General features: G+C 46.9%; 1 protein-coding gene across 1 annotated transcript; it reads left to right on the plus strand.

Annotated features, from left to right (window-relative positions):
* Positions 1 to 5,908: 5,908 nt before the first annotated feature.
* LOC134171406 (patched domain-containing protein 3) lies at positions 5,909 to 13,422 on the plus strand. The gene is made up of 4 exons (XM_062633538.1): positions 5,909 to 6,957; positions 7,183 to 7,304; positions 8,908 to 9,053; positions 11,551 to 13,422. The coding sequence occupies exons 1-4, from the start codon at positions 6,223 to 6,225 to the stop codon at positions 13,149 to 13,151; spliced, it is 2,604 nt and encodes an 867-aa protein (XP_062489522.1). The 5' UTR covers positions 5,909 to 6,222; the 3' UTR covers positions 13,152 to 13,422.
* Positions 13,423 to 14,811: the final 1,389 nt, after the last annotated feature.

Here is a 14,811-nt window from a genome sequence, read left to right on the forward strand (position 1 = left end):
GTCAACTCGTCACCCACCAACACTGACAGGCCCTTCTCAGCTGAATTGCTCTCCAGTAGGTCAGGCCTCAGCCTGTGCTGATGCTTGGGCTTCTTCCTCCCCAGTGCAGGACCCTACGCTTGCCCTTCTTGAGCCTCAGAAGCTTTCCCTCTGCCCAATTCTCCAGCCCATCGAGGTCCTGCTGAAGGGCAGCACAGCCTTCAGGTGTATCAGCCACTGCCCGAGCTCCCGTTCATCAGCAGACTTGTGAGGGCACACTCTAGCCCTTCGTCCAGGCCACTGATAAGCAGCACGAGTAAGACTGGACTCAGTACTAATCCCTGGGGAAACCCACTGACTGCAAGCCTGCAACTGGAATCTACTCTGCTGATCAGGACCCTCTGAACTTTGCCATTCAGCCAGTTTTTGTCCACTTCACTGTCCATTCATCCAACCTACATGTCCTAAGCCTATCTACAAGGATGTTGTGGGAGACAGCATCAAAAGCCTTAAGTCAAGGTAGAAAACATCCACTGCTCTCCCCTTGAACACCCATCTTGCCATGTCATCATAGAAGGCCATCAGACAGCTCAAGCAATGTTTGCCCTTGGCGAATCCAAGCTGATTACTCTAATCACCTTCTTCTCTTCTACATGTTTGGTGATGCCCTCCAGAACGACCTGTTCCATCACCTTTCCAGGAATGGAGGTGAGGCTGACTGGCCGGTAGTTTCCAGGGTCCTCCTTTCCCTTTCCGAGGATGGGAGCAGCACTGGCCTTCCTACAGTCATCAGACGCCTCTCCTGCTCTCCTGGATATTTCAAAGATGATGGAGAGAGGCAGAGCAACCTCTGCCAGCTCCCTCAGCTCCCTCACCACCCACGGATGCATCCAACCCGTCAATGCCAATGGATTTATGGGCATTAAGTCTGTCTAACCTATCCCTAACCCAACTTTTTACCTATTTTGCTTCCCCCACAGAGGATCCTGAGTTCCACCATCTCATGATCGCTACAGCCAAGGCTGCCCCCGACCATTGCATCTTCAACCAGTCCTTCCTGCTTGGAAGTACAAGGTCCAGCAACACCCCCATCCTCGGTGGGTCCTCCACCACTTGTATCACAAAGTTGTCTTCAGCGATCTGCAGGAACTTCCTGGGCTGCCTGTGCTGGGCCATGTTATCCCTCCAACAGACATCTGCGTGGTTCAGGTTCCCCAGGACAACTAGGGCCTGGGACTCTGAGGCCATTTCCAGCTGCCCATGGAAGGCCTCATCAACCTGCTCCTCCTGGTCAGCTGGCCCATACTGAACACCCACAACAGTGTCCCCCCTATTAGCATGTCCCTTAATTCTCACCCATAGACTATCAAGTCGTTCATCTGTCCCTAGGTAGAGCTCGATGCATTCCAGTTGCTCTCCACCATGACAGAGCAACTCCACCGCTCACCTCCCTAACCTGTCCTTTCTAAGCATACATGGCCAGCCAAGACAGCATTCCAGTCATGTGAGCTGAATGACTCAGTAATTGCAGTGAGAACATGGCCCTGTGACCGCACTTAGATTTCCAGTTCATCCTGTTTATTTCCCATTCTGTGCACCTTTGTGTACAAGCACTTGAGAGAGGTAATTTCACAACCAGGTTTCCTAGAAAGTGTGTAAGAGGATTCACCATAACCATAAACACTCTCAGTGAGGTTAGCCCTTCATTCCTTGTATTGAGAGGTAGTCAAGGAACATCTCTCACTGCACTGGTTGGCAAGATCTACTCCCCAGTACGAAGCACTGGCATGAGTATTGCCACTCTGGACCCCAACCCCTGAGTCCTTCATTTTAAAGCCTGCTCACCAAATTGTGCCCAAAGATTCTCTTGCCTCTTCTAGACAGATGGATCCCATCCCTCCATAGCAGTCTGCAATCATTGAAGCACAAACCACTGTCATAAAAGCCAAAACCTTCTCGACAGCTCCAGCCATGAAGCAAGTCACTGATCTGCCCTATGTGTCTTCTTCTGGCTGTCCCCACTTCACTAACCAGTAGGATAGAGAAGATGATTTGGGCACCAGTGTTTTTCACCTGCCTCACCAGGGCTTTATCGTCTTCATTGATCCTACCTATTTTTTGGCTTTCTGAGTCATCTGTACTCACGTCAAAAAGTAACATCAGGTTGTAGTCCATGCTCTTTACAAGTCGGGGAACCCTCTCATCAACATCACAGATCCTGCCCCTGGTCAGCAGCAGAATCTTGTAACTCCCTATCAGGCCAGTGGATGGGCACATTAGTGCCCTTCAACAGCAATTTGCCCATTATGATCGCTCAGTGTTTCTTCTTATGGTAACCACCATGCACTGCTGGTGCAGGCTCTAATTGAGGGCCTTGCTTGTGGATATCTAAAGCCTTCAAAGCATCATACCTGTTATTGGTCTGGATGTTGGAGGGTGGGCATTGAGTCAGAGCCCTGTTTTTGAAGGTCACTAGGGTACAATGTGCCTCAGACTCAGCAGTGTCCTCTGTAGGTACATGGTTGTGAAGCCATGTATCTCTCTCTATTTCAGCCCTTCTAATACTGTGCAGCCTATCCACTGTCTCTTGTAGTTCTGCCAACTGCCACAACAGCCCTCAACTTGTGCAGATTTTGTGCAGGCACTAGCTTTACCTCCAGAAGAGTTATCTGGGCATCCATCACAGGCTACCACCTGTACTGATACCTCTTTCCTTACCATTTGTGTCTGAGTGGAAACATCAGACTTCTCAGGGGCTGCTTCAGCAGATAGGGTGGTTTTGGCTCTGAGTCAAGTGCACACCACCACGACAGAGACCTAGAGCACTTAGTACTTCCCTGAGATACTGTGCAGCCTGCAGAGACCTCCTGACACGAACTGTTGCACTAAGCTCCTGGTCACCATGCTCCTTACAGCCTTTCAATCTCCTGTGGAAGCTCATGGCTGACTGGGTGCCAAGCGCTGCCAGGACTGGCCAGGGCTGCAGGCTGCTGTTTGGTGTCCCCGGGCTCAGAAGCCTGCACGCAGGGATGAGCTGAGCTCAAACCCTGGGTTCACTGCAGTCACCACCGCTGCTGCCTCACTGAGAGCATCCAAACAGTAATTTGCCGGAATCTCACTTTCAAACTTCCAGAGAATGCAATGAGGAGGAAGGCTGGACCTTCATCCAAACACACAGGAAAGCTTGACTTGCTGGAAGTCCTATTGGCCCTGTTCCAAGGAGTATTTCAGATTTAATTCTATTAGAAGTCAATATAAAATGCAAAAATAGGCCAGGAAACAAGGACAAGAAACCAGATTCTTGGACAGAAGACTGGAACGTACCTCATGCTTGAAGATCACCCTGAATTGAGACTTGGTGGAGCCACCCCCACCTCTCAGAGTTAACTTAAAGGCACTTACCTGTGCCAAAAGTACTGGGCACCCTGATCAGGCAGCTCCTTCCACCAGGCTATTTTGAAAGCCTGAGAGAGTTGGGGTTATTCAGCCTGGAGAACAGAAGACTCTGGGAAGACCTTAGTGCGGCCTCTCAGTTCTTAGAAGGGGCCATTCCAACCCAAACTATTCTATGATTCTATGATTCCATGATTCTATGATTCTATTTCCTACCTTCCCATCATTACCAGAGCTTGTCTCCACCTCCTGTGGAGCCAGAAAGAAGCTGGCTGTGATAAGTGGTCAATTTTTATTTTCTGCCTTATTGAGCTTAAAAAAAAAAAAAATCAGTAACCCTTTATGGCTGTTTTTTACAGTGAAAACATTCAGCTGGACCCCCTCTCTTCATGTCTGCTCTGTTGTCAGTGAATCACTCATGATCTGATCCCCTGCCAGATTATCCTTGAAGTCTTTTTGGTGCCTGTCTAGGGGGATAGGTGTGTGTCTGTAACCTATTCCCAAACACAGGTCTACTTTTCTCTGGAGTTATCTCCAGTAAGGGAGGTGACCTTTTCCAGCTGGGTAACTCTTTGACAAGAACTCAAGTGTCTACATGACACCAAAAAGCCTACTCCCTGTTTTACTGAGGGCAGATCCCACCTATGTGAAGAGCTGTCACTTGTGCTGGTTTGTTAATTTTTCCACAGTTAGTATGGGGTGATGTTTTGGATTTGTACTGAAAACAGTGTTGAAAACACAGGGATGCTTTCATTACTGCTGAGCAATGCTTACACAGGGTCAAAGCCTTTTCCACTCCTCACACCACTAGCAAGGAGGCTGGGGGTGCACAAGAAGCTGGGAGGGGACACAGCCGGGACAGCTGACCCCAACTGACCAAAGGGATATTGCATACCATACAAATCATGCTCAACATATAAAGCTGTGAGAAGAAGAAGGAATGGGAGGGATGTTTGGAATGATGGTGTTTGTCTTCCCAAGTAACCATTACAAGTAACAGCCCTGCTTTCCTGGAGATGTCCCTACCCATGGAAGTGGTGAATTAATTCTTTGTTTCACTTGCATGTGCAGCTTTTACTTTACTATTAAACTGTCTTTATCTCAACCTTTCTCATTCTCTCCCCATCCCACTGAGGGTGGAGTGAGCGATCAGCTGTGCGGTACTTAGTTGTTGGCTGGGGTTAAACCACAACTTTGCCCTAACATGATATAAATCTATTCAAGGAAAATGAGAACAGCGTGTGGGAGACACTACCAGTCTGGAGTCAGATACATTAAAAAACTTAGATTTCAACAAGGTAGGACCACTGGGAAACAGCTTCTCAGTACCCCTCTCCAACAGAGAAATTCAGAACCGATGTACCTGTCTCAGAACACCTACACATGGGAAAGGGAATCACCAGGATCCAGCCTGTGCTAAAAGTTGGGACAATGGGAGATGTGTAACACTGGTCAGAGCCTGGCCAGCTGTTCTATGCTCGCAGGTGGCAAGCCTGTCTCTTTAGAATGAGGGAGAAGTAATACCTACAACTTTTCTTTGCAAGTACTGGCAGGAGTTGCAAAGAGAGAAAGAACAGGACAGAGTTGCTTCTTTCAAAGGAGGGCAAGAAGTGCCTGCCTGTGAGGCATGTGCTAATTGTCTAGGCACCTCTCCACAAGCATCACATCCGAGCTCAGTGTTCTCCTTAGCCAGAGGGCACTCAAATCACTGTCACTTACCAGTGTTGAGATCACCGAGACGCAGGGTATTTTCTGGCTTGCGGAAGATGCTATCCTTGTTACTGCACAAAGTTCTGGCGTACCACAGAGATTTTTGTGGTTTGTCCATTGCAATCACTAAACCTCATTTCAAAGTCTTTAATTTCTTCTGCTCTCACTTTCCCGTTCCATAAACTTGTTTACTGAGAGAGAAAACACAGCAAGACGTACATCACTACTTTCTGTGTTTTGATCCCAGGCAGAATGATCCTTAGTGACAACTCCCTTAAGATGTATTTATTGCCTTTCTCAGAAATTAAATGTTCCTCAGTAGCTACAGATGACATGCAAAACTGAACTCTCTCTTACCTCAGAAGACAATTATAATTAAAACTCACAGAAGGTGTCCAAGGTGTTCGCCATTGAGAGTGTTCAAGGGGAGGCTGCTTGGGGTTTTGGGCAGACTGATGTAAAGGTATATGGAAAGGGGCTGCTCCCCCATTGCAAGGATTTGATTAGACAATCTTTAAAGGTCACTTTCAACCCCCAAAATTATATGATTCTATGAAGCAGTGACTGCAGCAGATTCGGGGAAAACAGTAAAGAAAGGGGCTTTGAGCAACCTGGTCTAGCGGAAGGTGTCCCTGCCTGTAACAAGAGGGGTGGAACTAGATGATCTTTAAGGTTCCTTTCAACCCAAACCATTCCATGGTTCTCTGACTCAGTTATATAAGTTTGGAGGATGAAGTCACGGTGCAGGGCTGCGCACAGCAGCTCAGTACCTGCAACCTGCCCCACGGGAGCGGCCCCGCGCGGCGGCAGAACCGGGCTCCGGCCAGCGCTCCGCACGATGGGCACTGCACCGGTACCGAGCCCGCTGAGGGGCATGCCCGTCGGAGACCCGAGCCCGGGCCTCGGCGCTGCGGGGAGAGCATCGCGTCCCCGCCTGCCCGCCCCGGGGAGGCGACGGAGTACCCTGTGAGTCAGAGAGGGGACGGCCCCGGCCGCGCCGCTGAGAAACGTTCATTGCCTCCGCGGCCCCGTCGGGCAGAAGGCGGCTCTGCAACGGCGCCGCAGGACACCTCGCAGCAGGAGACCTCAGCGCGGGGCCCCGGCGTGAGGCGCGCAGTAATCCGAGCCCCCGTCTGGCCCATGGCGGGGCCGCAGCATCCCGGGGAGGGCTGCTCCTACCTCAACACTAACTGCTTGGAGCGGCCGCTGAGGCGGCTTTTCGAAGGGCTGGGGAGCGGCGTGGCTGCCTGCCCCTGGCCCTTCGTGCTGGTGCCGCTGCTGCTGTCTGGCGGGCTGGGCTCCGGCTTCCTCTTCTTACAGCAGCGGCAGGCAAACGACATCGAGGGGCAGTTCACACCGACCGGGGGACCCGCCAAGGCTGAGCGCGATTTCGTGCTGCAGCACTTCCCCACGAACGACTCGGAGATGTTCTCCGTCCAGCAGCTGCCCACCGAGGGTGCCTACGCCGCCCTCATCGCTGTGGCGGCGGACGAGAGCTCGGTGCTGGACGCGACGGAGTGGCACGATGTGCAGAAGCTGGACAAGGCGGTGCGCGACCGCGGCTACGAGCAAGTCTGCGCCCGCAGCAACGGCGTCTGCGTCAGCCCCAACCCGCTGCTGCCGATGCTGGGCGACATGGAGGCGGCCGACCTGGGGGAGCTCATCTTCCCCGGGAGGGGCCCGTTCTTCCTGGGCACTGCGCTGGGCGGCGTGCGGACGGACCCCAGCGGGCGGGTGCTGTCGGCGCGGGCGCTGAAGCTGGTGTATTACCTGCGGGAGGACGGCCCCGAGGCGGCGAAGAGCAGGAGGTGGCTGGAAGACTTCTTGCAGGACGCCCCGTCGGACCTGGCGGCGATGAACTTCACCTCCATTCAGGTAGCAAAGGGGAGGTACAGGCGTGAGGGACCGCCGAGATCAGAAGTGCCCCGGGAGCCCCGTCGTCGGAAAGGAAAGGAGAGGGTGGAGGGAAGAGCGAGGGTCGCGTGCAGGTTGCGAGAGCCTGAGTGCCAGCACGATGTTTAGTGTTGCCTGTGCATGTGTGTATAGACCAAGAAAGAGAGTAGAAGTGCTTCATCTTCTCTTTCCTTGTTGTTTTAACAGGTGACTTACTTCACCTCGCTGTCCAGACAAATGGAGTTTGAGGGAAACACCAAGAGTGTGATCCCACTCATCTCCATAACGTATTTCTTGACAATAACTTTTTCAGTTGTCTCCTGCCTAAGGTAAAATACCTTTTAAGCTAAGGATATTCCAATGTCTCACCACCCCTCACAGTGAAGATTTTTTTTTCCAATGTCTAATATAAATCTCTCTTCTTTCAGGTTAAACCCATTCCCCCTTGTACTGTCACTACATGCCCTTGTAAAAAGTCCTCCCATTTGTCTGTTGTCAGAAGCTATCAGTCATTTCTGTAGTCCCCACCTCATAAGAATCCTTTTTGTAGTAATGGTTTGGGAACTATTTAATCTGACCCCCCCTACACTTTACCTTTTGAAGAGACCTGAGGTGCTGCAGCTTTGGCACTGAAAAATGCTGTGCCAAAGTAAACAGTTTGAATTACGACCAGGTTCTACTTTACCCTGTGCAGGGAGGGTACAACAGCATGATCTGGCCATCCTGGCAGTGGCAGAATCTGCACAAGCACTTCTGTTGGATAAAACTTAACAACTCAACTTGGCATGTGGAGACATTCACCGTCCAGATGCAGAAAAGTTGTCATCTGAGGGGGAGGGAAGAAATAAGTTGTGCTGCTCCTAAGGTTGTTCTTCTACTTTCATAGCTTCTATCCTCATCCTGCCCACAAGGGTCGGTTAAAAAGGGGAAGGACACAGGGGAGGGGGAGAAGGAAGTATGCCATGTTAAGATCTGTTTGCACACTTTTTCTGCCACCTGCTCAGTTAGAGTACAGCTGAATGAGCACAAGCTTCATAGATTGCTGCAAGTCTGGGTACAGCTTTAGGTATTCTGCTTGCTAGGAGAGTCTGAGCCTTTAGCTGCTCCTCACAGAGAACTCAGCTTGCCCCTTCTTTGTGCTGGTGGAGGGTGAACCATTGCACATTTGACAACCCTACGGCTGTGCTTGAGAAAGAAAGTACTCAGAGGGTGGGCTTATTGGTTTAGTGCTTGCATCAAGCATCATGCCCTTAGGTTGTATGATTTCTGGGTATCAACTGCCTCACACACGGACATTTGTGAGCGTAGACAGAGTAAGGGTGGTTCTGCCAACACACGCTTCTTGCCTTGGAAGTGAGAGTCTCTTACAACTCAGAAATGGTACAGCCTGGAAAACATTACTGACCAGGCAAGAAGTAACCCTTTACCCCCTCAGTGTGGTGTGTAGTTTCCCACTGGGAGCATTTCTTGAGGAATCCTTGAGCCAGTTCTTGGAAGTGTCTTAGCAAATGGCTGTCTGAAAAGAAAGATTCTCTACACAGCACTTTCTGCCTGGGATATGCTTCTGTACTACAGTGATGCCACACCGAGAACCCATGCAAAAGGACGCAGCTTCCAAAACCTACAATTTTTTTGGGTCACCCTAAATCTGACCTCTAACAGGAAGAGCTTTCATATCTTCCTTTGCCAGCTCTCTTGTTTCTGATGCAAAGACTGGTACACATCTTTACACTTATCTACATAACTGGCCAGCGTTAATAATGTATTTAGCAACTCCTGCATAAGTTAATCTTATTCAATACACCTCCTAGCAGCTTTTATCAAGAGTTTTCTACACATAAAGGGTATCACTGATATCTCTGCACTTGTCATGCCAGGTAGCTTGGTGAAATATTTGACATGTAACTAATATATTCCTTAAAATATTTTCAGACTGAGCTGTATAAGAAATAATGTCTGGCTTGCATGCTTTGGAGTGATTTCTTCAGGTTTAGCGGTATTAAGCAGCTTTGGATTGCTGCTCTTCTGTGGAGTGCCATTTGTGATCACAGTAGCGAACGCACCATTTCTTATTCTAGGTAAGTAGAAAAAGTGAGTCACATTCAGATATAAAGACTAAAGCAGAGTTAAAACAACCTGGTGGTATGGCTTTTACTTAATGTGAGCATCAGGTCGTATGCAGCTCCATACCGCAGTGAGGGGAGGAGATGCTCAGCTCCTGCAGGCAGGGGCACTGCTCAGTTCAGCGTACCCACTCTGGGACTGCAGCTGGGCTACGGCAGAAGGGCAGTTCTTCCCCAAAACTGATGCCTGCTCTAGTCCCACTGCTACAGCATGAAAGCTACAAATGAGAGGGTGGTAAGGTTAGCACTTCTGGCGTTGCTTTAGTATCCCTGGTAATTTAGCTGTGACGATTAGTTATTTAGCTAGTGCTAATATATAAGGTGAGCTCAACCAGGTTCTGTCACGGCTGTTTTCTGTAGGTGTACTACAAGTATTTCATAGAATCATAGAATAGTTAGGGTTGGAAAGGACCTTAAGATCACCAAATTCCAACCCCCCTGACATGGGCAGGGACACCTCACACTCTCCAGTACTTATGCTGGATAAGTTTGTCTACTCTGAACCAGTTTGTTGTAATACCATTCTATGGGGCTGCTGAATTTGTCAGAAGTTTAAGCAGGTGCAGAGGTCTTCCCCAAACCATTCACCTCCTGGCCACCTCTTTTTGCAGTACAGTGAGAACTTCCTAATTCTCTACTGTTACTCAGCCTCAGGATAGCTCAACAGCAGCACCATGAACGTGTGGCCAGCATGCAGCTCGTGCTAAACTAGAACTGACTTAACCCAGTACCTGTATTATGAAGGGAATATGGGGAATAAGTTACCATGAGTCTTTGTATCCCATTTTTAGAGTGTAGTCTTTGGTGGGATAAACTTGGGCCTGAATATGGCTTAAGCAATGAGCAGGACTTTGTAATTTTAAATAAGAAAACCATTTTGTTTTGTTAAGATGTGAAATTTCCTCTGCAATACAATGACTATGTACTTAATGGTCTCATTTAGCTACGCAGCTGAAGTGATGCACCATTCATGTCACCAGCTCCCCAGTGCAAGGAAGTATCATCACATCCCATTTGCACAGACTGCTTGACAGCCAGTGCTGAACTTTCCAAATAACATTGGATAATGTTGCTGAAAATAAATTACTGCTTTTAAAATCCTTAACTGGTCTCCTATATGATAAAGGCGTATGATATTTTCTTGGTCTTGGTCTCATGCAGAGGAAAGCACATGGAACTCCTGGGATGATAGAGGCTCTGCATCATACTAGATGTCTAATGCAAATGCTCCTTGGGATGATGCATGACATTTCTTTGTTTCCTGTGTAAATCAAATGCATTTTGTATTTGCTTTTGTTTGCTTATCAATTGCAGAAGCTTCAGAAAGACCCTTTTTATACTTGGGAAAGGGCTTATGCCAGTCTCTTCAGATCTTTGTAACTAACATGCAGACTTTTCCTTGCATTAAAGCAAACAAATTATCAGTACTTTAGATGAATTGCTTTGAAGCCTGCCTGCTTTCTGGAAGCAGCCTGCTTGCTGCCATCCAGCTGTACCTTTTGACTTGCTGCCTAATTAATCTTTGCATATCTACTGGCAATTGCCTGTTCAGGCAGCAGATAGTGACTTCATTTATTCTTTTATGCTTAGCTATATCATCTATGCTTGTTCCTCTGTTCATGTGGTCTCACTTTCCTTTTTTTGTGTGATTAATTTTCAGGGAATACAAGGGCCCTTGATAGAGCAACGTTGGCAAAATATTGAGAGGTCTATGATTAAAATCTTGATTGCTAGCAGGGCTGAGAGAAGCACATTGGCTCTTCCTTTTTGAGCTGCAGCTGACTTACTCTTGTGTCTTAGCAAAAACCCTAGCCCAGGATCCAGTCTTCCAGGCAGGATTTCCCAGGACTGTATGTGAGCACAGCAGTATAAATGTGTAGACAAATGAATAATAAATCATGAATAAATGCTCAAAGATAAACTGGAGAGAAGGCAAGTGGAGAGTGGAAAGCATGAATAAATGAACCACTGGAAAACTGGGATCACTGTTCTTCCATATGGTAGCAACTGTCCTCCCTGTCTGCTGAAGGCAGAGAAAAAAATTATCTGATTTACTATAGTGATAAAAAAGATTCCAGAGGTAATGGGGGACACTTCCAGTGATGAGGACAGTTGAGCATCAGAATAAAGGATTCATTGAAATCTACATCACTGGACACCTGGGCAGCAGGTATAACACATGTATCAGAGCTGGACTAGGTGTGCTCAGTCCTTCAGCAGACTACGGTGAAGGATCAACACACATCAGGCCACCAGGAGTTTCTGAAATGTAATAAATTCAGCTACACACAAAGGATTTTTCCCCCTGCTTCAGCACTACAGCAATGTCAATAGGCTAGCCTTCTTTTCCAAAATTTAATGCAGATTTAAATGTGAATAATTTTGTACTTGTGTTGGATGTTAGTGGAGGTTGACATTCACAAAGCAGCGTTAACATTTTCTGCTCTTGCAGGAGTTGGTGTTGATGACATGTTCATCATGATCGCTTCCTGGGAACAAAGTTTAAGAAAGAAAGATAAATCCGATGTTAAATCTCTGCTGGCTGATACCTACTCAGAAGCAGCACTTTCTGTGACCATCACCACCCTCACAGATGTTTTGGCCTTCTTCATTGGCACCTGGACCGCCTTCCCATCTGTGAGATCATTTTGCCTCTATACAGGCACTGCCTTTGTCTTCTGCTATATATATACCATGACCTTCTTTGGGGCAATTACTGTATTAAATCATAAAAGGGAGCAAGGAAACCGTCACTGGCTAACTTGTATGCCTGTGGGAGTAGGTAAAGACCAGGCTGAGAAGTCCTGCCTATACAATGCTTGCTGTATAGGCAACTGCTCTAGGCAGTCATCTCAGCCAGAAAGTGAACACCCAATGAGCGTGTTCTTTACAAAATATTATGGCCCTTTTTTAACAAATAAATGGATCAAGCCACTTGTGGTATTGCTGTACGGAGCGTATTTGGGTGGCAGCATTTATGGATGTACTCAGATCAGGGAAGGTATCGATCTTCGAAACCTGGCAAATGATGACTCTTACGTTATTCCATACTATGACGACAATGACAAATACTTCTCAGCATATGGGCCCAGGGTCATGGTTGTTGTTACTGAAAGTGTAGATTACTGGAATGAGACTGTTCGTCTTGGCATTGAGAACTGCATGCAGGATTTAGAGGGCATTTCCTATGTAGATAAGAATTTTTCACAGTCATGGCTAAGGGCATACACAGAATATGCCAAACAACAGTCACTAAATATAAATGATAAGGATATCTTCATTAGTAACTTACCTGAACTGTTCCAGTATGTTCAGACTTTTGAGTGGGACATTGACAAGACTCACAATAAAATAGAAGCTTCACGTTTCTTCATCCAGACGGTGAATGTGACCTCCGCCATCGATGAGAAGAATCTTGTAACTCAGTTGAGAGAGATAGCCGAGAAGTGCAGTATTCCATTAATAGTGTACCACCCAGCGTTCATCTACTATGATCAGTACCTGGTAATAGTGCAGAACACCATCCAGAATGTCATTGTTGCTGCTGGGGCAATGCTTCTTGTCTCCCTTCTGCTTATTCCCAACCCATTGTGTTGCTTGTGGGTGACTTTTGCTATAGCTTCTGTTATAGTTGGTGTTGCTGGCTTTATGACATTTTGGAACGTCAATCTAGATTCCATATCCATGATCAACCTGGTCATTTGTATAGGGTTTTCAGTGGATTTTTCTGCTCATGTTTCCTATGCCTTCGTTGTGAGTAGAGAGTCATCAGCCAACAACAGGGCAATTGACGCTCTGTCCCTGCTAGGTTACCCAGTATTACAAGGTGCAGTTTCTACTATATTAGGAGTAGTTGTCCTGGCTGCAGCAAAAACCTACATCTTTAGGACATTTTTCAAGATCATGTTCCTTGTTATTTTGTTTGGGGCTCTTCACGGTCTTGTTTTTATTCCAGTGTTTTTAACCTTTTTTGGAAACTTTGGCAGATCACCCCACAATACCAGACCTAAAACAGAAGTGCCTAGGTATAGAGATAATGAAGATTGTCCGTGACCAAGTTAAAAGTGAAATATTTATATTAATTCAATGTAAATGTAAACAAATAATTTGTAAATGTGAAATACGTATATTTATTATGCATAGAATAAAATGCAGTGACTTTCAGAGAAGAGAAGAAATGGAGAAAATGAAGGACAGAAAAATAAATACACCAGGGAAGCAAAGGCTTCAGAAAAGCCAGGCAAGAGAAACAGAAGAAAACACAGAGAATGCATTTGCGTCTCTCATTGTTGTGTGTGCTTGACTAACACCTTAATGCTGCAAAATGTATAAAATTATTATAAACACTGATCACTGCAACAGCTTCATGGATTATGTTACAGGTTTGTCAGGAAATGCACACAGGGGGGAAATAACAACTCCCACAGGTTTGCATTTCCTGCCTGGTTACTTTGATGCTGTAACTCAGACCAGCACTGAGCCTGGAGACAATTTCCCCCCAAGAGGGGAGACTCAGACATGGAGGTTTTACAGCAAGATTACAAGAGGTCAGAACTGCCTTGGACTGCAATGACTCATAAGCTTTCAGGAGACAAAGTCCCCTTCATAGGATTCTAACGCAGCACGAGAAACCCTAAGGGAAGAAAAACTCATTTTCTATTCAAATCCTTCTTTTCTTGGCGTCCTGTTTTCTAACTAAGATTAAAGATCATGTAGCTTTAAGAAGGTCGTGTGTCACGGCTCTTAACTGCGTTTGCAGAGATGCACTGCAGGTGATTGAACTTGTGTGAACCTCCTGGGTGACCAGGACAGCAGAAGCTGTGCCATGGCATGACCAGGCAAGGACGCACAATAGAGAATCACACCCTTACTGAGGACAAAGTGGAAAAGCAATTCAGGTTTAAGCTTCATAAACTCTACTGTGCTCACCAGTGACAGCCCATCCTGTGACATGTCGACAGAACAGAGGAGCTCTCACTGAATAAGAGCTAAGACTGTAAGAGGTAGTCAGCATTACAGTCAGCAGCATTACATTTCCAACTTACTTCCAATTCTCTACCTCCTGCACCACCACCACCCCCATCAGTGCAGAGGGAATGGGGGTTGTGCTCAGTTCATGATGACTCTGCTGCTCCTTCCTTCTCAGAAGAGGACTCCTCACACTCTTCCCCTGCTCCAACACAGGGCTGGTCCCTCTCATGGGAAGAGAGTTCTCCACAAACTTCTCTTCAGCTCCTGGATGCACCTGAGAACACCAGTGCCTAAAATAGGCAAGTTTCTTTGAAACCCCACAGACAACACATGCACAGAACCATGTAGGTGCATTAGTGAGGTCTAGCTTATTTTTCTCCTTCAAAAGCTTCTTGCTATATGCAAGTTAGACATCACTGACTTCCACCTCAACCAGATCATCCACTACAGGTTTTGGGGACTTCACAAGTGAAAAGTTTTTTCACTTTTGTTTCTAAATGCAGATTCACATTATTTAGCTGGAAAGGTCCTATTCAAGTCCCATTACTGAAGCAGCAATTGAAAAAAGATTTGAATTCCTAGGGAGAACATCCCCTAGAAATCTAAGCAGAGAAAGTGCAATTTGGCTGTCATTCTCAAATTTATTTACAAGTTCAAATGTTTCATACACCTCAATTTACACAGTAGAGAACTTGGTATTACATTTTATAGCCATTTACAGGGAATAAAAAGAAAACCAATA

The sequence above is a fragment of the Pezoporus occidentalis genome, unplaced genomic scaffold (genome assembly GCF_034315485.1).
Source record: "Pezoporus occidentalis ecotype Australia unplaced genomic scaffold, CSIRO_AGI_Poc_V1 ctg40, whole genome shotgun sequence".
In the NCBI taxonomy this organism is placed as follows: Eukaryota; Metazoa; Chordata; class Aves; order Psittaciformes; family Psittacidae; genus Pezoporus; species Pezoporus occidentalis.

What these genes read in the sequence shown, in the direction of transcription:
- LOC134171406 (XM_062633538.1), top strand. Translation starts at nt 6,223, where the DNA reads ATGGCGGGGCCGCAGCATCCCGGGGAGGGCTGCTCCTACCTCAACACT. An exon ending in TCAGTTGTCTCCTGCCTAAG is followed by an intron (nt 7,305 to 8,907) that starts GTAAAATACCTT and finishes AAATATTTTCAG; the next exon opens with ACTGAGCTGTATAAGAAATA. An exon ending in CGCACCATTTCTTATTCTAG is followed by an intron (nt 9,054 to 11,550) that starts GTAAGTAGAAAA and finishes CTGCTCTTGCAG; the next exon opens with GAGTTGGTGTTGATGACATG.